The sequence below is a fragment of the Amblyomma maculatum genome, chromosome 5 (genome assembly GCF_055883805.1).
Source record: "Amblyomma maculatum isolate TAMU_Amacu chromosome 5, ASM5588380v1, whole genome shotgun sequence".
Taxonomy (NCBI): domain Eukaryota; kingdom Metazoa; phylum Arthropoda; class Arachnida; order Ixodida; family Ixodidae; genus Amblyomma; species Amblyomma maculatum.
The window spans coordinates 80,592,578-80,620,340 of NC_139348.1; the positions used below are offsets into that span (position 1 = coordinate 80,592,578).

The window sequence follows — 27,763 nt, forward strand, 5'->3', positions numbered from 1 at the left end:
TTACTCGGTAACATTCGTAGTCCTTGGTTGCAAGCGAATGTTGATAGGTGCTGCTGGGTTCAGTACAACATTGCGCACTTCGAGCGGCAGAGGTTCCGGCACGTCCTCGTCAATATTGAGCTTGTAATTTTTTACTACGTTGTAGAGCGTCTTTTTTAGAACCACCATTCCAAGCCTGTGGGCTACGCATATTTTTGGTCCAAGGCCGAATGGGTAGTAGGTGGACGGTAAGAATTCCCGCCGTTCTGCGCGGAACCTGTCCGGCAGAAAGCGCTCTGGCTCGGGCCAGATTTCTGAATCCCTGTGAACATGCCAAGGTGGAGATAGAATTGTAGTTCCTGCCGGAATGAACTGACCGAGGATAGTGATATCTTCGGAGCACTTTCGGATTATCATCACTGGAATGGCCGGGTAGAGGCGTAACCCTTCACGAATGAACATATCAAGGCGTTCAAGGTTCATTACCGTGTCTTCATTCAGCTCGTATCGTACGCTATCGATTGGTCTACTTCTTAGTAATTTATTTTCGGCTTTTGTTTGAATGAGATGTTTTGTATGATCAACGTCCTTGATACGGTCTGTTCTATCCAAGACTTCACCTGCTTCAATAGTAGTATCTGACCCGTGGAAATCTCTATCGCGGATAGCTTCATGCATGTTGTCCTTTTGAACTATCTTCAGGGAACCTTTGTGTTCTGCGACTTTCCTTGTGTATGCATTCTCCATTTTTCCGGTTTCATAGTTTTGAAGTTTACCTCCAAGTTTCGGAATAATCTCCGCTAGTATCTTATCTTGCACTTCGGGGTGCTTTGCGAGGAGGTACAAAAGAAAAGCAAGTGACGCTGAAGTAGTGTCGAAGCCGGCTATAAGAAGAGTGCCAAGGTTGGACATCAAGGTCTCGTCGTCGATTGAACGGGCACTAGCGATCGTTGCTGCCGAGACAGCCCCTGTTCCGTTCTGTGCGTCGATAACGTGTTGGAGTACGTCATTCTTCCGCTGGACGTTTCCACTTCTTCGCTGGATTATTTTGTCCCGTGCGTCACTCATTATCTTTCCTATAGCTTTGCAAAAGGCAGTAAATGGGAAGATGCAACGCAGGATGAAGCGAAGTCCGGGATAGGCAAACGTAGCATCGAAGAGAGCATTGTCCGCTTCTCTGAACACAGTCCTCAGTGCGTTCAGGGATGCATCATCACGTTTCGCCTGGCAGTCGACCTGCACAAAGGTGAGTTGTACAGTGATGTGATCGTAGGGAAGAAAAAAGGGTATAAGGGAGAATGGGTATACGCGTACCGCGGCAGAACAGCGCTGAATGCTAAAGGTGTGTAGAGCGCGCACTTGACAAAACAAGATGAAAAGAAGGGAAGTGGGGAATGCTTAGCTCTCAGCTGGAAACGATGAAAACAGAAGTTTAATACCGCTTTTTTCCAGCTCGCAATCTAGAAACACAGCGAAAAGGAAAATGTGCTTATTATATGAAATAGTTTGAAACAGGACCAAACGATTAAATAACTGCTGTGAGAGAATAAAGGCTTTCAGGGGTACATTTATGTATGCCTAGGTGCAGTAACGGGAAATTCTGAAGAGTTTGGTCACGGTGCTTTATGCGCATACCGTAATTGAATAGGGAAGCAGCTGCGCAGATGGAACTTCATGAACACGAAGGTGTTCACTCGACAGCCCGACATTGGTTCCCGCTTGGATCTTAATGAAGATAATGGTGTTTGCTGCATAGCGCGAGAGTGTGTTGCAGATTTATACGAGGCGTTATTGACTGCGGCGACAGTATAGCCCTACCATGCCTGGGCCAAGAAAGCTGATTTGTACGAATTGCGGTTTGAACACTGGCGCTGACACAATTCTTGTCAGTACGGGCAGACACACTCTGATAACTGGCTCGGTTCACGTCACTCATTAGCTAATAAATCATTTAGCGTCAAAAACAAAAATGCATGGTGCAAGTAAAAATGGCCATAATTTGCACGAAAAAGAAAGTAGAGGCGCAACTCGTGCTCTACCTAAACTGCCCGCACGCAAGAGTGCATACGTGATTTGTAGACTCTACTATACAACGAGTTTTGAAGGGATGTATTTTACTTAGGTGTGTTCTGCGGCATAATATGCCCGCTTTACAATGCAAGAGAGCACTTGAGCGAGTCTATGAAACGTCGAAGAGCAGCCCCGCGTGTTATATTTACTGTGACCACGACGCGCCCTACCCAGAGTTGTTGACGCTGTTATTGAAAAAAAACTGAACATTCCACACAGCGATCAAGAGGTAAGCGATCGTTCAATTTTGATGATAAGATATCTCCGCGAGAAGAACACCGATGTTGGGTTCCTGGCAGGTGTGGAGCGCTTCAGAATTTGATCCGTTCGTATTCTCGTTTGATCGTAGTAGAGTAGACACGTTGGATGATGAGAACAAGACAAGATCGGGAGCTACTTGATGTTTCATACTGAAGAACTTGAGCTAAGTAGTGTAAAAAGTGCCACTTGCTTAGCTCAGCTAGCCTAGTTATACTTAGCGAAAGCTACGTTTAGCTTCATTTAGCTTTGATTTGGCTATATGGTTAAGTATTTAGAGAAAGAATTGCTTGTCTGTATGCGTGCAAAACGTAAGTTTGTTGCAATTCTTCCTTATAATTAAACCTTGCGGGAAGTGGCAGGAGGGGGGGGGAGCTGACAAGCCAAGCCACTATTTCGTGTCCGTCCTAAGCAGCTTCTCGCTGCCGGCAAAGATGCCGCGCACCATACGCTCGCTAACCGTCAACTCCGCCTATGGAGCACCTCACTAGCAAAGCGCGTACCCTTAAGACTTTTTTTATATGTCAAGCTCCGTACCCAGGCACAGCTGCGAAACACCTGCAGAACGGCGCAGTTGGAGGCCAGGATAACGGTTCATGCTGGGCGGTGAGCAGTGATGTCCTGCGTCAGCGTGGCAGTGGTGACCAGTGCGGCAAAACGGCGCAGCTGGTTATAACGGTAATGACACATACGCCGCTCTCGGCTCGTACCAGCGTAGTGCGGATCTAGCTACAAAGTGCACTATTTCTGTGCCCACGTCTTCTCGTACCACATAGTACGATCTGTTCAGTATGAGCAGAGAGGACGACGAGAGGAAACTTTAGTGCATCTCTACAGAGGTTTGTTTCATGCTGCTGATTGACTGTGCCCATCCCACATGTGCTTTGCTTTCTTGACCCTTACCTCAGAGATTACGAGATACTATTTGCTTTCTCGGTCCTTTGAAGTTAATACTTCAGTACTCTTGAGGGCTCCTGAGTATACTAACCATCAATGCTGCGCGTTGTAGCAGCAGAATCTTTTAGTTCAGTGAAACACCCGCTGTCGAGAATGAATGCCTTCAAAGAGCAGAAACATTCCACCTCCCGGCCTTCGGACGAACCTTTGTTGCTCTAAGACTACTGTTGCGTGAATAAGCCAGAATATTTTTCTTCTTGCCAGTAATAAATATTTGCCAGTCTTGTGTGCTGATCACCGAACTGTTGAGCCTAAACACCTTAGACAAAATGTTGCTCGCTGAAATGGTAACTGAATACATGTAAGGGCCATACGCTTATTTAGCCAATCGTAGTTTTAATAATTAGGCTCCTCTCAGCATATTTCTGAAGTTGAAAGAGAAACATAAGCAACGTTGTGTCGCATAGGCCTGTCATTGAAGTACACCACACTAATGAATTACGGTAACAGCTTAAAGAAAAATAGCCAACCCCTGCGACGACACGTGATAAAAACGTTTAATAGTAGCACTGGCTGATAATCAGAACTACATAGAAAAAGACTACTTTTATTCTTTCAAATGAACAATTTCAAATGAATGTATCCGCAAGCTCAGTAAAAGGAGTAGCGCGATCCCACTTACTTAGATTGAAGCTAGCGCCGTTCGTTCAAGGCAATACCCATTACGTCTCCAGATGTGACCAATGTCGACGATAACGTCTTAAACCGCTCTCTACTTGTGTGAATAAACCTGAGTCCCCCACGGCCATTTTGTGCTGATTATGCACATACTCTAGAGCAGAAGTGTAGACATGCATACCTGCCAGTCAAGGACAGTCCTAGTCAGTACGTCCAGTACCAAAGCACGTGAGGCATCAAATGCGTCCACAGATATTCCACCTTGGCAGGCATCGTCTAACATTTGGAGGAAGCGGTCCACACTTGAATCTACTATTCCGGAGAAATCCTTCACTTTGCCAACTGTGAAGCATGCATTGAACACGGCCCGGACGTTCCGCCACCTTTCTCCTGCGTGAGGGAATCAATGGTGGCATATCACAAAAAACAAAACAAAACGTTTATTCCTCACAACTAGCTTTTTATAATGATTTCCTGGTTAGTAACTGAAAATGCATGAAATGTCTAAACAGACGATGTAGAATGACCTGGCAGAATTATGTAAGGCATTTCGTTTAATAAGTAAAGAACACCGTATAGAAACTATAACATTAAGAAAAACTATTGCATTTAAACGATGAAGCTAGACAGAAAGACAAGAAAACAAAACCACAATTAAGAGAAAATAACACCATTTGCTGAAATAAAACCATGGCAAGGTGGTTACCGAAATGCATAAGGTTGTCCATGAAGCCGATATATTTTGCACTCATATTACTGTAGACTAAGTACACAGGATGACATTAAAAGAAGCAATATTCGAACTAGTTATGAATTGCGCTGAGAATGAATGAGAACATAAATATTTAAACAAATCCAAAACGGGAAAGCGCCTTTTAAATGTCGAGAAAAAGCAAATACGCGATGGACTTCACAGAATAGTACATCAAAATAGGCCCGATTTGGTGCCGAATTCCTTATCATTAATTGCCTGGTGGATCATGGAACTGGATCGACATATTATTTACTACAGAGCACACAAGCGATATGAAAATTACAGATCGATAAACATGCCTTTTATTGCCCACAAAATATTTAGTATGTCACGCTACTGTCACGCTACTGTCACGCTACTGACGAGTATATTAAATACTAACAGAATGAGGGCCACTTTAGACACAAATCAGCATTAGGAGCAGGCGTGATTTCTTATTGATTGTTCCAGATTAAATGCTAATCGCAGAACCCACCAGGCCTTAAGAAAACGCGCCAAATATAGCTGATCCCTTATGAAGCTTACATAGGGTTCGAGAAGAACATGACTCAGTCAATGTCGGCACTCATGACGGTTTCACAGAGTTAGAGCCTGAATTAAATATCTAAGAAAACTGATTGGTACCTTCTTCGGCTGGACTTAGCAGCCACAACGCTTCGTAGGCAAATAAAATAACAATAAATTATTCTAGAAAAAGAGGTGCTTTATATTCCGTGATATTGCCGTGAAACATTCCAAGCTCTATTTGTTGTCTTTTTAGCAGCCGCCAACATGCGGCCTTATCACTCTGATTCTGCACGGGTAACAATTCTGTATTATTTTTTTGTTCATTCTCGTTGCGGCCAGCCGAAGTTTATCAGTTTCTTTGCTGCACAAGACGAGCCGAGATGAATCTCGAAGATTCCGCCCATTCGCATTGTTTCGCCAATGTTCCTGTTAGGCTGGTAACCGATTGCGGTTTTATCTCTATTTTTGTTTGCATCTTTTAAATCGAGCGCTGACGCGAGAAACCGGTATTATTTGTTCGACGACCGACGAGCGCATGTGTTGTTATCGCTATCGCAAATTCTCTTAGTTCTTTTGCGGACGCGAGCCTGCTCACTAAGAAGTTCACTACAGTGTTTCACCTACCGGTCTGTTGATTTGTTTGGACTACGGCATTGTTACCACCACGTGACATCAGGTGGAAGTTCTGGACCAGTCAACGAGTCCAAGCCCTTGAAATGAAGCCTTTAGGACAGACCCAGCCTCTACTTTTCATGCAGCCCCGTTAGCCCCCCCCCCCCCCCCCCCTTACACGACTTTCCCCAAGGACTTCCCATTAAAGATGTGGAAGAATGGATTGAGCTCGGCCATCGCGTGGAGAGATTCAGAGGTTGGGAAGTCGCTGCAAAGTTGAGGCAAGTGTAGATTGCACTTCAGGGTTTTGCGAGCACCTGACTCGAAAATCACCAGGGTTTCTTGAAGGAATGAGGCATATTCAAGCAAAAGCTTTTGAAGACATTCATCAATGCCTTAAGAAAAGAAAAAAGCGCAGTACCTGCCAAAATCAGATTTAACTTCAAAACTAACCACTCATTGCTTACGTTGAAGAAATCAAGCGCCTTTCCGCCGCGCATACGTTAACATGATCGAAGCAGAGAGAGTGAAATTATTAACGAGAGGTGTTAGAGTCGATTTTCACAGGACTTGTCAGAAATTTTCCAAAACCCGTGGCGGAATTCCAAAGTGAAGCGCTCATCATTGAGAAGGCGATAATTACACGGATGCGCTATTACGACCGGCCACTTCAACCGGCCTGCAAAGTCACAGCAGCAGCGTACTGATGAGCGGAGACAACATTCAGGACTCTATCCTCGCGATCATCCGAGAAGAGCTGAACCGGTTACTGCCATCGCCGCAGCGCCTCAATTAGAGATGCTCACTGCCATCGTTCGCGATGAGGTTCAGCAGGCTCTTGGTGCAACTCCGACACCCACTTGCACGCCATAATAGCAACCGACCGTGAGCTACGCCGGTGTGCCTCCACGACATGAGACAGCAAGCCCTCGCCTCTACCATCATGTTCCCGAAGGCCGCCACTTGGCCCCCGCCCGCCATGTCTACGAACAACCCTCAAGCCCCAGAAAATGTGACGTCTGAAGGACTTCTAACAACCAGCTACACTGTTTCCACCATGCTCAGGATGGACACATCATTCGCTGCTGCCAATACACGCGAATGGGTCTCCGCGCTTTTTACGGTTTACATTTAGACGCTTTAAAATTAGGTAGGTAGTGTTTATGAAAAGTGCAAAGCCCAGGGGTCTGCTTCTGAGACACTTCGTGAGGCTTGTAAGTCATTTACAGTGTTCCGAACCTCTTGATGGTAAGCAGATTTTTAGCCCTACCCAAGTAGATAACGTTTGAAGATGTGCAGTTAAAGCCTGATTTTATCTGAAAAGTGAAATCGCTTGCATTGATTTTAACTGTGGTGTCTTTTTGTATATGACTGCACGTCTTACATCTAGGTCGAGAGCGAGGATGTGGTTGTGTTGGATGCTTGTTGTCGAGTTTAGAATGTACTAGAATATCTATGAGGTTCGCGTTACGTTTGTATGTCACCCTTGGTGCCTCCGGAAATATTTTCTTGAGGCGTTCATTACACGTTAGCATGGAATGGTATTTCCGCAGAATATTTTTTATGTTTGGAAGGGCATTGGAGTATTTAGTTACAAAAGAAGGCTGGCGTTCGGTGTTGGCCTTGGTCGTTTCGTGAGCACATCGTTGCGGTTATCTACCTTCTATAATGTTCCTTTTGTCATAAACAGTACATCGGAGAGACAGGACAACCAATGAACATACGGCTCAATGGACATCTGGCAGACGTAGGCAAAAACCTCCCGAAAGCAGTTTCCCAGCATTTCAATCAGAAAGACGCTAAGTTCGAAGAAATTAAATTATATATTCTCCAGTCAGGCTTTAAATCTGCAAGGGACAGAAAATATAGAGAGGCGTATCTATAATTCATAAATTTAGAACATTGGCAACAGCAGGAATAAATATATCTAAGGGAGCGTTAGAATCCCTTAGGTATATTCCCACTTCATCATAACTATTCGGAAAGACAATCTGACATAGCGTTAATTGTACAGCTTATTCAAAACGCATGTACACCGTATTCCCTTCTGCAATAGCATAACCCTACACGTTCCTCTAAACACATTTCCTCCCTATCACTTGTTGCTTGAATTTGTCCTGAAACATTTTTTTTATTATTATGTTTCATTTTTTTTTCTCATGTTAGTTGCGGTTCCCTGTGCGCTTATTATCCTGTGACTTTGTATTTCTCTCCCCCCCCCCCCTCTCTTGCAGAAAGTTTTAGGAATTGTCCCCCTTAGATATATGCCTTATCAGGGCCCTTCGCAAACCCTCCCTTTGTATTGTGTATCTGCACCAAACCCGCCTTAGTGGTGACTAATCATCTACCCGGTACTGTGATTTTTTTTGTCTTTTTTTTTCCTGGTACTGCCGCTTTTACTTCTTTTGAAGGCCACAGGGTCTCTGGTTCCAGGTTAAGATACATACTTAAGATTATTATTATTTTACACTATATGGTTATTATCCCGTGACTATTTACTCCCCCTCTACCCCCTCCTTTTAAGAATTGTCCCCCTAGATATATGCCTTATCAGGGCGCTTTGCATAGCCTCCCTTTGTAAGGTGTATCTGCACCAAACCGACTTTAGTGGTGACTGATCACCTAACCGGCATTGTAGTTTTTCCTGGTACTGCCGCTTTTACTTCTTTTGCAGGCCACAAAATCTCTGGTTCCATGGCTGATAAGTACATACTGAAGGTATTTTTTTTCCCACTTCATGACCCACTTTCTTCTCACCCATCCTCTCCTCCCCACTCTTTCACACCTATTTTCCCCTCCCCAGCTTTTCTTCTTCGGAAGCAAAAGCGTATTTAAACTTCTGCCAGTGATGATCGCTATGCTCAGACGAAGACAAGTCCACTTGTCGAAACGTTGGCTCATCTGCGAACTGAGGCGTACCCCATTTACCCTTGTTAAGTTTCTTTTCATACTCCCTATATTCAAGTGATATCAGCATAAGTGTGCGTTATCAGCAGCGTTCTTTGAAAGAGAAATTTGGAAAACTGCGCATCAGGATGTGGGCACAAACATTCGCCTATCCGGCGCCCGCGGATTAAAAACAACTGCAGCGCCCCCCACCCCCCCTCCCAGCCCGCTGCGGTGAATGGGTAAGATGAATGGGTAAGTGCTTTTAACCCTCTTCTTTCAGCAATGCAACGGGAAATAAAATTGCTATCTTTAATACATATTTGTACGCACGAAAGGTCATCGCGTGTGCAGAGATATCTTAAGCAGCCAGGCAGCTGGCGGTACGCATGAGCTGCTTGGCACGCGTCTGGAACCTCCTTGCTTGAGACCCAGTAGCTTTCAAGTGCGCACAAAAGTGTGTTTAAAATCACTAACGCATTGTTATTTAATATTGCGTTGCTGAAAGAAGAGTGTTAATAGTATATATATATTTTTTGCCTTGACCATCCAACGCAAGTGGGAGGGGGGGGGGGGGGGGGGGCGCTGATACACGGGCGCCAGACCGGCGATTGTTTGGGCTCACAGCGGCGCGCCAATGTAGTTTTCAATCTGTCTCTATCAAAGAACGTTGATCATCAGTCAATATCCTTCCAACCTTCCAGGCAGGTCTTGCCTGCAGTTCTAATTCGGCCGTCGAGATTGAATGTCGCTGCAACTCAAACCACCTCCAAGACATTTCATGTAATTTGGGCACTATCGTTTATAGTCTATAACGCAGCCGAACTTTGCAATCAGTTTTATTTGCGGGCTCGATAACTCTAAGGAACGCATTTCTAAAATACAGTTCTAACGCTAAGCACTTCGAGGCTTCCTTCTCTAGGAACCGTGTCGTCGGCTATGACGTTCATACTGAGAGACAGAAATCAGCAGGTTGCCCCTGAAGGCTGTTTGCAGGTAATATGCCGGGCATTGTCGGGTCGGGGGTTGCGGCATGTCACGTAACTTGTGCGGCAGGAAAGCACGTGGAAGATGCAGGCTTGGCAGGTGCTGCCAGCTGTGATGGTGTGAGGGTGAGGGTGTGATGTGAATTAAACCCACAGGGAACATTGAATCATACGTCCCATACTCTCCTGTTATGGCACATATAGGCAGGTTCAAGCTGTATAGGAGTTTTTTGAGTTTCATATCTATGTCAGGTGGTCTTTCACAACCTTGGTTTCTCACAACAGTTGCTGATGAATACGTGCAAGATATCATGCATGAGCTCGCCTATGGGGATATTTTAAACGAGTTACGAAGTGTGTATACACAAACCAGGATCAGAGTCTACTGGGGAGTTCGTGGAGAAACCATAAAAGACGAGCCATAGCGTCCTGTAAGCATTCCGCACTGATAATAAATATGGCTGATTTATTTGGTAAAAGAATGCATATTTAACGCTGAACAATTGAAGTCGAAACCGCAGTTCTTTTTTCTGCCAGTTTGTTGAAACACGACATAATGCTCACTTCATTATGACTGTTGTCGTTAGCATGAACGTTGTACTAATGAGGTAGAGATGCAAATTCTCGATTGAAGAGTGAAATCACTTGCAAACGTCATGATGTTTTGCTACCATAAATCTGCCATTGATAGCAATAAACGTATTTTAGTCGGTCCCTTTGTCCCTTTTTCAGTCGGACCTCCTTCCCGCTGCCGTGGCTTGTATACGGGAATATGCTGCTTATCGTTAGTCTTTGATGACGACTCTTTTATCTCGTGCGAATAGCTAGTTTCTTTATGTTGTGATATTTTCTTCGTTTTTTATTTTTTTTCGACTATATTTGTTCAGTTTCTTGCATTGCATCTGTTACAGTTGTTGCTTCTGTACTCTTTTTTGGTATTTCCTTGACTGCTTCGAATACTGTATGCTGCTACATTTTAACTACGTTGTTGTGCCGCCTTTAACACAAAAAAAAGCTTTTTTCTTCTGTTGTTTGCTTGCCCACTCCCCTCTGTAATGCCTCGGCGCTTGAGGGTATCGAAAATAAATAAATAATAAATAAATAAATTTGGATTCATCAATTTTGATCGAAAGCTAGCTGTTTGTCACTTGGACGTGACAGTGAATGTGCAGATACTTGAAGATGCGTCCAGTGTGCGTTTAAGCGCTTAATTGACAATTATATAAAAATATAAGGGGAAATATATGCTCCATGTATAAGGACATGATAGCACTGACAGTTTGGGTCTCGTGATTCTGTTGCGGTTCTTCCTTTTTGTACATCAATTTCACTATCCGCTTAAAATCTTTGCCTTTACTTCCTAATTATAATATTTCGCATGTATTAATTACTACATAATAGCAACCTGCCTATGTTTAAGATAACCTGAACGAGTTGTCTGTAAAGCGCGATTGAAACAACTCTGTAACGTTTTTGAATGGTGTAAGAGTAGCTTGTCTGAGTCTTCGCCCACGAGCCACGAATGTGTCGATTCCAATTTCACTCAACCCTCTCAAGAAAGAAGTGCGAGCTAGCTTGGGTACCATGTCACATGGTGTTGTGACGCGAATAAATCTCTAGCCTGTCATATCAGCTAAAAAATACTACCTCCCGTAGCTATGTGTTTTCACTGCCTTTAGCCGAGAGCACAGACGCTGACAGCGCAGGATTCAAGTGGCGCAAAGTGTTCATTGGCACAAAATACGAGGGAGCTGCTTAGTCTGTGTAAGGACTAGATGAGCGGACAAGAAGGATAAGGGAGGAGAAACAGAAAAGCCGTTCTTTCTCCTCCCTCTGTGAGAATACCCCCCCCCCCCCCCCCCCATGTTTGCAAAAATAAGATCTTGCAGCCTATTGCCTGCTTGCAACTTCAGCTGCATTTAGTGCTCGCTGTGCCTCGCGCACTAAATGCAGCTGAACGGTCGCTGCCGCTCTGAACGCAGAGAGCTGAACGGTCTCGGAGCACGCAGCTGGACGGTCTCTGAGAGAGCGCAAAAGCAAATTTTAGGGTGTCACTACAGCTGTCTTTATTGTAATACGACACAATAGCTTTTAAGATCCTCTGTCGGTGGCTTTATTTCTCTTCGAGCGCATCCGCTTTAGTTCTGGCTTAATCTGTAATTCCTTAGTTTGTTCTTGGTATCTCACCTGGAGTCGCTAACATACATCATATGTTATCAAAATACGTCAAAGGCCCACCGGTATAGACCCATAGCCTACATTTAACTTTGCAGTTGGAACTGCTCGCCAGCCGTAGGAGCACCATCCATTACTGGGTATCCAAGCAAACCTGTCGTTGTACCAATTCACATTCCTATCTCAAAGAAGATCTAGTCAGCAGTGTGTACCAACTAGGTAATATCATGTCGCTAGCGCCTTCAGGTAGCATACCGACCAGTCTGTGCCCTGGAATATCATCAGCCAACCACTAACAATTGCTAGTGGTATGAACACAGTGTATTGCTCTCAGTACCCGAGCTGACAACTGCAGTGACGACTCCAGATTTTTCACGACACGGTCCTTTGAGAGTATCGCGATAAAAATTGTTGTGAAAGACTGCGACCACTTTTCAAGCAACGCATGCCCTAGGGACGCAGTTTTCGCCATCGCATAGAGAACTGACGAACAAGAAATAGACATGCCCGGAAGAATTTAGTAAACGAAATAGATCCACAAAGCAATATCATAAGATTTCTAAGCTTCTTCTAAAAGCGATATATATCATATTAGTTTGTAGCACCCCTTGCGCCGATTTCTTATCGCAAGCCACCGAACGGCTGTGCACTAAGAAGAGGTTGACATTAGGTGCCTCAGCGCGATGAGCGCAATATAAAAACAATTCGAACCCGAACGCTGTCAGAACTGGTTATTCCTCGTCTTAGCTCCGACATATTTGGTGGCTCGGTATCGACCACGCAACTCCGCCCTCCTACATGGATTGCGCTGTTTCTTCCTACCCCTACAGCCGGCGACCCATCTCAAGACGCTCAGGATAACGGCGTTTCATTGGCACCGTTTCAACGAGTCAACCTGCCCCGATTTTGGCCCAAAAGCCCTCGTGCCTAGCTACTCCAAGTTGAGGCGTATTTCCGCTTACCGCGTATCACCAGCCAGGAGACCAAGTTCCTCCATCTCGTGTCCTCCTTGCCTCCTGACGTCGCCGACGAATTAGCGGACATTATCACCTCGATGGACACGACTCGACCTTTTGACATGTTGATGGCGGCTTCGTTTACCTCAAAATTAGCGTCCGAGCGCAGTCACCTCCAGCAGCTCCTAACTGCTATAGAACTCGGTGATAGCCGTCCTTTGCATCTCCTCCGTCGCATGCGACCGCTGCTTGGAGGCTCCCCCTCAGCGCGGGACAGTTTACTGTGTGAGTTATTTCTCCAGCGACTCCCGCAGAACATGGTCTTTGTCCTGCCGGCTGGATGTGATGTCACTGTCGAGAAGCTCGCCGAACTCGCGGACCGTGATGCAGATTGCTCAAGGCGCGCCAGCGTCAGTGCCGTGACCGCTCCCCCTCCACTACTACCACAGCCTCCCAGCTTGTGAGCATAGAAAAGCAACTGAATGCTTTAGCCAGGCGGCTTGATAACGTCGTGCCGTGCCGCTGCTACGCTTTTCTCCGCCGAGGTTCCAGTCCCCCCGCCACTCCCAGGCACCACCACGCTCGCCGCAACTCCAACCAACAGAAAAGCGGCAAGACTCCACATCGGCTGTGTGCTGGTACCACCGTATTTTCGGCAGCTCTGCCCGCAAGCGCACCCGCTCATGCTCGTGCTCCTGGTTACGAAACGCTGCGACATTCAACTGACGACGGCAAGTGGTACTGGTAGACGGACATGCCGCCTGATTTATGTTTCGGACAGGATCACTGGCGCTGGCTGCCTCTTTGACATGGGAGCACAGATCAGTGTAATACAAGCAGCTTGGGTAGATCGCTGTCGCAACAAATCGACCTCCCTGTTCCAAGCGATAAAAAAACTCCCTCATCTCCACGTACGGCCAGCGGTCTCTTAAACCTAACCTCGAATTGCGCCGGACGTTTCGCTGAGTTTTCATCATCGCCGATGTCTCGCAAGCTGTTCTCGGCGCTGATTTTCTCAGGTTCTCCAACATCGCTGTCGATACGCAGGCCAATCGCCTTATTGATCTTAGCACGAAACTCTCCTTCAACGGCGTACTCTCCACGTCTTCGACGACTGTTCTTAGAGCTCTCGTCGCTGCTTCGCCATACGGGAAAATTCTTGCCGGTTTTCCCAACATCACAAAGCCGCCCACCAGAGACTCACAGGGGAAACACTCGATCCCCTACCACATCGTGACCTCTGGACCGCCTGTATTTGTTTGTCCTCGCCGCCTGTCTGGAGAACGCCTCGCTGTCGCTCGCCGTGAGTTCGCACACATGCTTGAACTCGGCATATTGCGCCCTTTCTCCAGCAACTGGGCATCGCCGCTCCACATGGTGCAAAGAAAGATCCGGGCGACTGGAGGCCATGTGGAGATTATCGCCCTCTCAATGCTCACACCCTAGCCAGACTGCTTTCCACTTTCTCACAAATAGGACTTTTCATAAAATTTGGTTGGTCGCACTATCTTCTCTAATATTTGCTTAGTGAATTCTTACCATCAAATCTCTGTAGATCCCGCTGATATTCCGAAGACGGCAGTTACCATACCATGCGGCTTCTTTGAGTACGTAAGGATGCCTTTTGGGTTGCGCAACGCTGCACAGACTTTTCAGCGAGCTATAAACAAGTTTACGCGAAGCCTCGACTTCGTTTTCGACGACGTCGATGGTCGCCTCGTCGCAAGCGCCTCCGAGGATGAGCACGCAGCTCACCTGCGCGCCCGTTTCCAATACCTTGATGAATACGGCCCTCGGTATCAGTCCGTACAAGTGCCTTTTCGGCGTCACAACAATTAGGTTTCTAGGCCATTTTGTCAGTCCGCTAGGTATCTGGCCTCTAAACAGCAAAGTAAATACGTACCGTTACACCTGCTACTTCTTTTCGGCCTCCCGATGCCAGGTTCTCCCACGTCCAAAAATATTGTAGGACCTCTTCGGTCATCACGTAAGGCCTCGTACTTGCTCACATGTGTGGATCAATTCACCCGCTGGCTAGAGGTTATACCCATTCCTTACACCACGGCAGAGACAGTTGCTACGACCTTCATGGCTGTCTGGGTGTCTCGTTTCGACTGCCCGTCTGTCGTCAACACCGACCGTGGCCGACAGTTTCAGTCGGTCCTTTTCACCACCCCTGCTAACGTCCTCGGCGTGCGCCACATTCATAATGACCGCCTACCAATCTTCGGAAAATGGCATGATGGAACGCCATTCTTAACTCAAGGGTAACCTTACCACTTAACCGAGGGAACGCTGGTCCGACCATCTTCCCCTCGTCCTTCTGGGCACTGGGCACGGAGCAACACTGAAGGCTGCTCCTCTGCTGAGTTGGTCTGTGGCGTTTCCATGCAACGTCCTGGTGAATTTGTCTCTGTCGGCCCCTTCGCACCTTCATGATGCTTTACCCTATCTGTGGGACCTCCGGAACACATTTCAACACATCACTATGGTCGCCTCTGATAATCGTCATCCTCAATAGGTGTTTGAGAGCAAGGATCTGTGCTCCTGCAGCCATGATTTCGTTCGCCATGACCACGTCGTTCCTCTCCTAATTCCGGTCTACGACGAACCGTTCCGCGTGCTCCAACTTGCGACGAAGGAATCCACCCTAAAAATCAACGGCCGTGAAGATGTGGTGTCTGGTGACAGGCTGAAACTTTCCGATATTGCCACTCCTTCAACCGTGACCTCTCCACTCACTCTCGTTTCGACTCTGTCGACTCTCCCACCAAACTCATCTGCTGCATGGGCAGATACCCGTAGCTTCCACTCTACGGGGGAGAGCCCTGTTTCGCCTCCTGGGTCGGGCTGTTATCGCAAGCCGCGGCACGGCGCAGGACAAAGAAGAGGTTGGCACTAGGCGCCTCAGCGTGAGCAGCGCAATAAAAAACAGTTCGAACTCGAATGCTGTCGGCGCTGGCTGTTCCTCGTCTTAGCTCCGAGAAGCTCTCACTCTCTCATGGAACGCTCCTTGGCTTATCTACTGCTATTTGCATTCACATTGACAATACATTTATTACGATGCGCAACTTTCCTATAGTAATCATATTGGTAGAAATCTGCCTAAGTCTGCAAAAATCTAAAACAGTATTCCTGGAAGGCACCTTCCTCTCTCCCTTTTTCCTCCCAATTTCTCATTTCTTATTTCAAAATGGCGTAGGGGAATCATATATATAACATAACATAACATGTATATAACATAATATAACATAGATATAAAACAGCCTCATATTTATACACCATTTTGCAAGTGTTCAATATGTGCCAGGCAAGGAGGTTAAAACACACTGCTAGAGTGGAAGGAGCGCCCGTCAAGTGAATAAAGCCCCTTTACAAGTGAAGCCTCCGCAACGCCATTTCAAGCGGGACAGAAAAGGGAGCCGGTTGCCGCAAATCGCGCTGGCTGCCCACAGAGGGCGCCGGCTGAGCGCAAGGAAAAGTGGAGGTTCCATTGCGCGGTGTGTAATAGCGTCACGACAAATAGTTTTGGTTCATGCATGGCTTACGATTGTACTAACCATGTGAAAACGACACTAGGAGTCGCATTTCACAAAACTGCGTTCGTTAAAGTTCATTCCGAACAGGCTGTTCTACATGCATTGTGGCACGCATGTTCGGGAATATAGCGGCAGTTTCTTTTCTGCTGATTCCAAGAGATCCTAAGGCTCGAGCCATTTGGGAATGTGCTGTTCTCCGCTAGGGCTGGGAAGGAAAAGGCGGAGACAGCTTGTGTTCGGTTATTGTACTCCATAATATTTTAACTGGACTAGACAAGCGGCACTCTTGCGCATGCAGTCTCTGCCAGCTCTTTTATTCCCGGAGCGGCACCCGGCCCCGGTAGTCATTACATAGGCTTAGCGCGGTTTCTTCTCTTTATTAAAGAATAAACGGCTGATGAATCTGCGCGCGATTATTACTGAAAGCATTTACAGATCGTTGGCTCGAGAAACCATCGCCTTACCCCTACTATAATAAACACGTGAGAGTGTCGGAAAAGTTATGGAGACCTTTTGTGCTGCTTGTGAGGCAGTGACGTCGTATGTCGTGCACAGGAATGATGTGCTAAGTCGGTTAAAATGTGGATGAAGCTGGATTATAATCCCACTGAGAAGGATGAGGTGGAGGAAGTTGAATTATGATTTCGTTAAGTGAGTAGGGACGATTAGGGTGTATTTGGTTTAGTTAAGCGCGATAATATAAGATGAGATGAATTAAGTCGAATTAGGCTGGTATAGGCTGGAATATGCCAGATTCGTGGAATTATTGATGATTACAGGATAAAAGGGCATTCAGCGCAAAATAGACACACAAAGGAGGACATCATGGGCAGCGTGGGCAGCGTGGTGTATTCTTATTGTGTGTCTGTATTGCGCTGAATTTACTGTTATTATGTCTGACAACCAAATAGTTTATCAGTTACCTTTCTTAAGGACGATTACTTTAGATTAACCTATATTATGGGAAATTACTGTTGATTATACGTGAGTACGTTAGATTAGAAAAAATTAGTTTGGAATAAGGGTAATTACGTTGTTTAATATGAATTAGGTTGGATTAAAGGTGATTGATTTGGTTTATGCTAGTGGTACATAAATGAATAATCCTTTTCGGACTTATAGCACGTAAGTAGTAGCCCTTTAAGTTTATCGAAACAATGAAGTAATTGGTGATTACGCGAACAGAAAAGGGACTTCATCGGTTGCAAGCAGAATTTGAAATCATTCAGGCAATATATTGAAAACAAAGCCCCTAGTTGTACAAGTGCTGAAGCACGTCGCAAACGAATAGAAACATCTTTGGGTTTTTTAATCAGTATTTCACAGAATATGATTATTGAGCGAGCATATCTACAAGCTTTGCAGAAATGTAGTCCAAATCAACATAAAATCGTAAGTGATCCATAACACTAGTGGAATATTTAGAGTACAAATGACAAACTGTGGTCCGTCCCATCAAGGTTAATCTTAGTTAAGAGCCAATGAAAGTTTATTATGCAGCACGAGGATTATGGCATAAACAGCGACTAGTGTTGCTGATTGTAGCTCAAACAAAGAATATATGTAGCGATAATATCGCAATGCGGTTTGTGGCTTCATTCAAACCACGGGAATATTCGTGAATGATGTATTCCTAAAGGAAAACCATGCCTTGTTTCACTTCAGCTGAGTAGCACTTCAGTTTTAATAACTTATTTGCTTTGGTATGTGCCAGTGTTGCATAAACTTCCTAATTCAGTCACAAGTATCTTTCAGCCAGTATATTCAGTGTTTGCTAAAATATAAACGGAATGAAGTTCGCATTCATGCTGTTGATAATGCTGTGTAACTGTAACGCACCAAAACCAATGTTCATCCTTGATTCTTAGCTGTTTGGTACTTCATTAGCCGTTCCCAAACGCTACGAACTTTTTAGCACCTTCTGCGTTTAAGGCTAATAACGTTGCCTATATCAGTGTGATGGTCAGGTTTCCTATTGTCACGTAGTGGTGAAAATGCCATTGGAGACAAATCAGGATGCATGAAATTGACTGGAATAAACTTTTCATTGGGCTGTGTCGAGCCTTCAAAAACAACAACAACAAAAACTAAGCGATTGAGCAGCGGCCATAACCGTCAACGGGCTCGGTGATCCTCGAACAAAGAATACTGTCGCACCCGTCAACACTAAAATTAAAGGCGGCGCAGAAACATCTAGATAAAGCCGACACAGTGACTAGTCCAACCTGGAACATTGTAGGAACATACAGGAGTGGCTGGAATCTTCGTAACACAACCCGGCGTCTCTTTCGCGAAAACGAATCTGATAAAGCTGCGTCTCGCGACAATGAGCATGACCAAACAAAATATACAGAATTGATCCGTGTGCTACAATTAAACTGATTATGCCGCACATCAACGGTTGTAACAAATACATATTTGGATGGTATGCGGCATTATTTACACCAGAGTGAATTTCATTTTGTGAAGCGTCGGAAGCATTGTTTCTCCTCTTGCTTTCTTAAAACTACGGACTCAATAATTACTCAGGTTTGTTGATAGCATTATTTCTGCCGTTTTAAATTCTATGATATTGATAACTTACATATGTCTGTTAGCTTCTACATCTCAAGTGAGCTGCATACTGCATACTTGCATGACCTGCAAGGAAGATGCAGACTGGTGCTGCTGAGATGGAAAGTAGCCGCCTAATTCAGTTGAAGAGAGGCACACGAGGCATTAGCTGCTTTGCATGGCTTTTGCATTGTTTAGAGTTTAATTTTGAATTCTATTCGCCGAGACCATTTCAACAATATGTGACTTGACGTTGTAGCCTAAAGTTCAATTTTAATCATAATTACTAACCATCAGCAGTAAATACCTTAGTGTAGTTCAATGACATTATAGTAAACCACACTCGATATACGCTGCGCTACGATGCTTGACTTGAAACTGTAGCATATATTTCCATTTTAATCCCAATTATGTAATATCTGGTAAATATTATGACGGGCAGATATATCGATACTCGGCATAAGCTATCCAGCGGTATGAAATTTCTAGCTATAGCATGTATTTTCATTTTTATTTATAATTAGCTAATTACTAGTAACTGATTAGGACCTAGAATTGTCCCAGTGTAATTCTGCTTGACATAAGCGATCTGACGATGTATGAATCGATGATGCCACATAAAATCGAAAGTTCATTAGCAGTTAATTATTTCGCCATGTTTATTTAACCTTGTAATTATTGTAGTGCTATTATACTCGACATAAGCTACGCAACTATGTAAAGCTAGCGTTGCTACGGCTTCACTCAAAGATTTGACATTGAGGCTGAGCTGCGACTCTTGCGCTTAGCAGAGCTAAAAACTCCAATGTAATCGGATATCATCGATGTCTTTAACAATCCAGGTGGCTGAAATCGATTCGGAGACGTACACTATCTCTCATCTGATAGCCCACAACATTGCATAAGAACTTAAAATTTGGAAAAAAATTTGAAATACACTGACAACGCTAGCAATAAGAGCTCCCAAGCGCTTGACAGGCCGCTTCTTGCCTCCCCCAAGATGGCCGCCGTAGGCTTCTCCCTAGCCCATTGGCCTGTATAAGCGACTTCCACTCCAGCAGTTTCTTCATAACCTTCTTGGTGCCAACTGCCAAATATGTCAATGCTTTCATTCCGGAGTAAAGTTAATGCGCTAATACAACAGTGGATTTTGTTTCTGTTCTTGGCGCTTCCGAAGGTTGCTAACAGCCGATTTGTTTATTTGCAGGGCTGGCAGTAGTGGTGGTCGGAAGGCGCACAAATTAATTTGAAATATACATGCTGATTCCTATGCCCAACTAATTAGATGCAATAAGCTCTAGTTACTCAACACCAGGCACCAGTGAAATTTTTCCGCGCCGTGAACGATGCACGTGAAGGATGCGAATAATAAATTTTTATAAACAAATACATAAACATACTCTAGATAGCACTGTTGAATAAGCGCAATGCCCGACCGTCTCTAAGTTCTTTTTGCATTAATTTTGGATTTCGTTTTGCATTGCATTTAAAAAAAATATTTCACTCATTAAGAAAACTTCACGTTTTGGGAGCAAGGTTCGCAAATATATCGAAGTAAACGTATTGAAGTAAACGTAAATGCATGCTTGCACTATTCTTTCTTAGGTGCTACAACATCCTTTGTTCAAATGAGAGCAGGCGCCTATAGTAATACTGATAGCTACGAATCAGCACAACGGAGCATGTGTCGGATCCTAGAATCGGTGCATTAGCCACATCAATATGATGTGAGCACGTTTCCTCAGTATCTCCTCTAAACGACAATATCCTATTTTTATGTCATCATAGAGGCCTCAGTAATACATCGCATAATTTGAAACAGGGACTTCAACCCTTGCAAGCTTAAATCTTAGATATTATTCAGCACCCAGTTTTGCAAAATTCAGGCTGCTTTTCACTTCTCAATTTTTGTTTTTAACTGAGGCATACTGAGCATGATTTATATTTTTCAGTGGCCGAAGGAACTACTGCCGCGAAATAGCGCTAAATCTGGCAAGAAGAGAAAGTTTTATTTTCCTGTAGTCGCTTCATTTTTTTGCGTGTTTTAGCTGCATACCATTGTTATTTTATAGGCATGGCTAATAGTAGAACTTGTATGCTAAATGTTGATGGGAAAAAAGATTTCGAAACATTACTTTAAGCTTTCTTAAATTCTCTACGCAGCATCGCAAAATACTCAGGTATAACAAACAGTTCAGCTAATTTATTGCGCCGAGCGAATGAAAATTTGAGCTAAAACAAAAATTGCAGCGTCAATACAATTCATTAAACCTGACTTACGTATAAATTGGGACGGCTTTTCTATAATGCTTTAGTACATACCGGTGAGGAGAGGCATGGAGCTGGCCATCGGCTCCAAATTTATGGAGTAGAACGGTCGATCATGAAAGACCTTCGTCGCCTTGATAAAACACTCTTTGATGATGTCGGTGTCCGTAATGACCATGAAGGGCTGATCGCCGAGACAAATGCCGAACACCTTGCCATACTGCTTTATCCATTCCGCCATGACCTGCAATCGAAAAGAAGAGCCAGTGTCCATCAGCTGCAGTGACCCAATCCCAATGACGAGGTCCTGGTTGAAGCTGGCTCCATACGTGTCGATGATGGGCATTTAGGCACATAGAAAAAGGAAACAAAGCGGCGCGTTGAGAAAGAGGTACGCGTGAAAACAACTTTGGTTAAGGTCCCAAAACAGCTTGGGCTATGAGACATCGCCGACGAGGGCATAGGATATTTCGATCACATTTTGTTCTTTAACGTGCACTGACATTCCACCGAACACGGGCGCCTTGCTTTTTGCCTCCACCGAAAAGCGGCCGCCACGGCCGGGATTTGATCCCGCTACCTTAGCCACAGCACTCGAGCGCCTTAGCCACCGCACCACTGCGGCGGAGACGTCAAGCACTGCCTCATCTAAGTTACCGAAGCCATAACAATGGTTACGTTCACTACCAGCATCGTGCTTGTAGCAAATGAGCATACGTCATCTGACACAATGACTTCAAATATGTAAAATACTAAGCTCCAATTTATTTGCGCATAACTCAGATGCTAATCAGCTTCCGAGAACATTTATTGTTTGGCTTTCACAAGCATTTTACTTGTTTCCTAACTCAACAATTGGTGTGGAATTATTTTTTTGGCACGTAATAAAATCGCTCCCAGCACCGGTAGGCATCGAAATCTAAGAGCATGAACTATTATTCCTCGTAATGCCACTTCGTATAGATCTCACCAAGACCAATATTTTGGTACGACACGCACGTCTTTACGACCAGTGGATCACCAGATTCGCACTCCATGCAAACGTGAATTTCACTATTTTAGATCCCGAAAGTTCGATGGTGCTCTCCACCATGAAAATGAGAGTATAATTAGAACTGCAATTTTACGCGTACTAACCTAATTAGTCATTAGACCACACTCCGGTCTCTACCACCATCCAAAGGGCAGGGTCACAATTCCAGCGTAATGACACACACACACACACACACACACACACACACACACACACACACACACACACACACACACACACACACACACACACACACACACACACACACACACACACACACACACACACACACACACACACACACACACACACACACACACACACACACACACACACACACACACACACACACACACACACACACACACACACACACACACACACACACACACACACACACACACACACACACACACACACACACACACACACACACACACACACACACACACACACACACACACACACACACACACACACACACACACACACACACACACACACACACACACACACACACACACACACACACACACACACACACACAAACACACACACACACACACACACACACACACACACACACGCACGCACGCACACGCACACGCACGCACACACACACACACACACACACACACACACACACACACACACACACACACGCACACGCACACGCACACGCACACATATATATATATATATACATGAAGGCGAGAAGCCAACATAATATATATATATATATATATATATATATATATATATATATATATATATATATATATACATAGCGAAGCATACGCTTCATTAAAGGAAACTTTTTATTTTTCATTTCACTCGACGTTTCGATCGGAGACCGATCTTTCTTATATATATATATAGAAAATTTGGCTCTCCACTGATTGGCGCAGGTGAAGAGGATTAGTCGTCGAAGGCGGTGTCCCACTGATTGATAGGTACATTTGAATTTCACACGTAGGTTCCAAAGTCGGGTAACAACATGCTGAGCACGTAGCAGAGATTTCGTTTTTTCTTTACCATCAGCGTCCTCCTGCTGCTTCTAGTTAGCCCACCATACCAGCCATGGTGTCTCAGTGGATAAGGCGCTCGGCTACTTAACTGGAGTACCTGGGCTCCATCCTGACCGCGGCGGCCGTATTTCAATTTAGGGGAAATGCAAGGGGTCCGTGTGGTGCGTGATGTCAGTGCATATTAAAGGTAGAGTTGTACCCAAGTCGTAAAACTTACTCCGGACTCATCGACTATGGCATCTCTTTCTCTCCATGTTATTTGACTCCCACATCCCTCCATGCCCTTAAAGCGCGGGTAAGTTGTCTTCAGAAAAGCGTGACAGGTACATGCAGCTTTCCGCTCCCCTGAAATAATTTAAAAATAATCGCTACGGGTGCCAGACGTTACAGCCCATTACAGTCGCAATGATTAGATATCATTTGTACGAGTATGCGACACATTTTAAGGCTCCACTCGACTAGCCGTTTTATTTGCAATAAATCAACGAACTGTTTAGCACCGGTCCGAACCTCGGATCTTCGTGTGGACGCCATCTTGTATTGATGCGGTTGGACACCAGTGCGATAACAGTGCTTCGGGCTTATAGAAATTTGGAGCTCTTGAAAACTGGCAGAAATCACCAAACATGAGAAATAAGAGCTTAAGCTCTTAAATCCGTTAGGGGGAAGAAAGTTACATGGCAACAATGTTAATGGCTGCGGTCGGCGGATCCCCTTGGGTGTTCTGGTTCGCATATATGAATTTGGCTAATCACTAATATCTTATTCTTCGCATGTATCGTTTCACACACACTCATTAGCACACAGTAGTAATCTACATAACACTTTATATGAAACACTACTCGACATACATATAGAGAGCCACCCTATAACCAGCCGACAAAACGTGCATGCTTGGCCTATGATTAGCATCTCTAACTCTAAATGCAAGGTTTTTGGAAGGTTCTTTCTTCCTTACTTTTCTGTCTAAAACCTTAACCCGAGATGCGAGCTCTTGCCATAACGATGATGTCCGATGAACGTGTGATGTCTCACGACACTCCGACTATACCTGGTAAGCTGCGTACGTTTCCAGCTATCACCTAGCAAAGCGAAATAAGCGATTTTAATTGGTAGTGCTAAAGGCCCCGCGGACCGCAAATCTGGTGCCACCGTCGATGATGCGATTTCGAGCGAACAATTACGAGCATAGCGGTTGAAGGCGGTAGCTGTCCCCTACAAGGCCGCGCACTTTGTGGAGATAGTGTTGCCTCCCTTTACGTTTGCCAGTAGGTACCAACTTTGACCTCTTCTTTCGCATGTGAGGGTGATATCAGAATCAGCCTGCCAGGACCAATGCATTCAATTTACCCTATATGCCGCGCAGACACATTCATACGGGTTGCTTGGAGCGGGGCTTCACATGTTGAATGGCCGCCTGCGTTGTCAGGTCATAACCGTAAAGGCGGAGCCTAGTGTAGCCCATGATTTCTTCGCTCCCACCGTCAACTTTGACTATTAATTTTAAAAGAAATGCGCCTTTATTTTATATACTATTAAAACCTGTTCGCTGTTGCTGTACAGAAATGAGCATAGAATCTCAAAGAAATGATTTTATTTGCTGAAAAAATCGCAGCCTCGTTGCAAAAGGTTGGCAGCAGCTCGGTTTGACTGAAGCCCTGTCTGATGCATACCAGGTTGAGCCCAATACGTTCGCCCAAAAATTCTTACCTAATGTCTTTGTTATCGTCAAGTTGTGGCACCTTTATAACCTATCCTGATATTTGTCATCAGCAGGAAAGGTAGCTGCAAGTAAGGTCATAATGCCAGCCTAGCAGCTAATGTGTTGGTGTGGTGTCGTCATAAAACTCAGCGATATGCTTCGAATTGTTCCCGGAGGTGTTTTATGTGATTTGTGGTTTCTAGCACTCATGTCAAGTGGTCGATATAAAGCCACATGGTTTAGGTACCACAGAAAGCGCTGCCTGAAGGGATGACCCATAAACGACGCACATGCATCTTTTCCTATTTCGCTTGCGAGGCTGAAGGCTTTCAGACATCCAGCGCTCAGGCTTTCGCATTTCTGCGCTACAGATTCTGCTATGCTCTGAACGTTTTCAGTCTGGAGCTGGTTGATTATCTCCCATTACACACTTTCTAACCATTTCCACCCAGTTGTGCATGAAAAGATCACGCTTTTCTCCGCTCGTTCACATTCACACCATATCAAATTTCCCACAACTTGAAGTTTGGCGTACGTCACTGGAAGCCGAGTACCACGTGACGTCGGCTTTACCCCTCTCGGACCTTTCGACATCTCATTCACTTATTTAGCTCTATTTATTTAACAACATAACCTAAATCAGTCATTTTATCATTTGAACCCCTTTCCTTGATGCTCTATGTGATGACACCATTCTTGTTCCCATACACAACTATTCCTTGTTTACTGCTGCGACAAAGTCATGCACACGCGAGGCACGCCTATTTGACCATACAATGCTTATACATTAATAAAGAATGATCAGTTAGGGAATTCTGGAAAGAATACCGTGCGGAATGACTGCAAATTGAAGCTTACGATACAATTAGCCATTTCAGCACACATATCGTAACTTGACCTGTGTCTCTTAATGTTCAAGGCGGCTCATCTGACGATGCCAGGAAGACATTGAGGGAATGGAGGCCTCATCGGCACTGTGATATTTTGTAGTGCTCACACACGAAGTTGTAAGGCATCAACTCCAGGTTATTCTGCGGCTTTCAACACTCACCATCCTTCTTTTTCGAGTCTGTATTTTTGTTCCGCCTTAACGAGTTTGACTCAAATTTTCATGCAGAAAAGCACTACTTGCAGTTAACGTTCTTTATTTCTTTCTGTTTCTAGCATCTAGACTCCTCTGCAATTGGGGCTTCATTCACTGAACGAAACCCAGGAGAGGAACAGATACGGCTTGCATAATTGTGTCTTATCCATGCGCACACTGCATTTTCCTTTAGCGGATTCATTCTATTTTTTGCTGCTTGAGAAAAACGTTTTCTAATATATTTTTCACTAGATGCCCATTTCAGAAAGCAATGACTGAGCCCACTCGAAAAAACTTGATTTATTGTATTCTTGAAGAAGAAAACGTGGCCTTTGGTTGAAGTTCACGATACATTTACTTTTATAATTCATTGCACTATTTGAATGGCAGGATTAAAATGATTCGTTTGTAAGCTATTGTAATATGATAGGATAGTTAAGCGGGCAAGTAGGTGATACATCATTAAAAAAACAGCGCGAACAAACGGGGACGACAGCGCTTTACAGCGCTTGTTCCTGTGGTTTCTTCCTGTCGTCCCCTTTTGTACGCGCTGTTTTTGGGATGATGTAATACGATGTTCTTGTTGAAATTGTGGTTTCCGCATTCTAGAAAATTTTGGGAAGAAGAATGGCAGAAGCCTATTCTCTACGACTAGTTTTTAACGGTAAAGGTGAATGTAAAATTCTCCTCATTTCAAGGCTGTAGAAAGGTGTTCTTAAGAAGTTTCGAATTATTACTGTTATCCGAAAAACTGTTATCTGTAGACGATTCTTCTTCAGTTGCTTCCAGTTGCCCCAGAGAAGTTCCGGTTTAGGTCCAGGAACCCCAATCCTTTCAAAAAAGCCATGCTTGCGCCGACGAGCCATCACCCATATGACAGTGGAAGTTACCAAAAGAAATAGTACTGCTTGAAGAGCAATTATGAAGATGTCCCAGACTTCCATGGCGGTGCTTTTAAGCCATCGTCAAAGTTGTGGACTTAGTATCGTCAAATGGCACAGCCCTAAAATGGATGAACAAATACAAACTAAACTTAAAAACCATGGAATAACAGGAGTTAGGTATTTTAAGCTTTTATACAATGCAATATGTTCTGTCTTCTTTTTCATTGTCTCAAACCACAAATTATTCTAACTTGGGTGCGAACGCCCTTTTTAATTCCCCTACATTGATTTCAACATTTTTGACTTCAAAACAAAGCATTATTTTCATACATGCAAAAATATTTACCGAATAGATATTGAAGATTGTGTACATTTGAATGTTGGTTTCCAACCTAGCAGGGGCGTATGATGTGTTCCAGTGAAATGAACACTAGTAGAGTGGAACGTTGAGCTAATTGATCTAATATATTTCTTAAAGGCAGCAGAGCAGGCAACAAAACAGAATTACACACAGACACAAGGACAACGCTGCACTGACAACTATATTGATCTGAACGCGAACATCTTCTCTCCCTTCATTTTACCTTTCCAGCAAACTTCATTAACTTAAGCGCCCTGCTGGTAAGTGTAAAAAAATTATTTCCTTTTTCAACTGTATTACCGAAGGCGTGCTAACACATTGGTCTCTCGAGTTCCTGATTGCACATGCTTATAAAACTTCGCTTGTTTACCTGTTATTCTTCTCAGAACCTGCACACTGTGAAGGTCAGCTGGGAAGTTTTGGTCTTTGCAAACACACAGTCCGATATTGCCGCAACGCGCTCTCTAATGCTCTCATTAATATATCTACCTGTTTGTGCGATGTATTTCTTCCCACAATTCAAGGGAATCTAATTGACAATGCCCTAGATACA

General features: G+C 44.5%; 1 protein-coding gene across 1 annotated transcript; it reads right to left on the reverse strand.

Annotated features, from left to right (window-relative positions):
- LOC146188583 (cytochrome P450 3A6-like) lies at positions 1-26,950 on the reverse strand. The gene is made up of 4 exons (XM_084605081.1): positions 26,718-26,950; positions 21,173-21,362; positions 4,064-4,272; positions 1-1,215 (listed from the first exon to the last, which is right to left on the reverse strand). The coding sequence occupies exons 1-4, from the start codon at positions 26,907-26,909 to the stop codon at positions 1-3; spliced, it is 1,806 nt and encodes a 601-aa protein (XP_084461207.1). The 5' UTR covers positions 26,910-26,950.
- Positions 26,951-27,763: the final 813 nt, after the last annotated feature.

What these genes read in the sequence shown, in the direction of transcription:
- LOC146188583 (XM_084605081.1), bottom strand. Translation starts at nt 26,909, where the DNA reads ATGGAAGTCTGGGACATCTTCATAATTGCTCTTCAAGCAGTACTATTT. An exon ending in AGAATCGTCTACAGATAACA is followed by an intron (nt 21,363 to 26,717) that starts GTTTTTCGGATA and finishes TTTCGATTGCAG; the next exon opens with GTCATGGCGGAATGGATAAA. An exon ending in GGACTGTCCTTGACTGGCAG is followed by an intron (nt 1,216 to 4,063) that starts GTATGCATGTCT and finishes ACCTTTGTGCAG; the next exon opens with GTCGACTGCCAGGCGAAACG.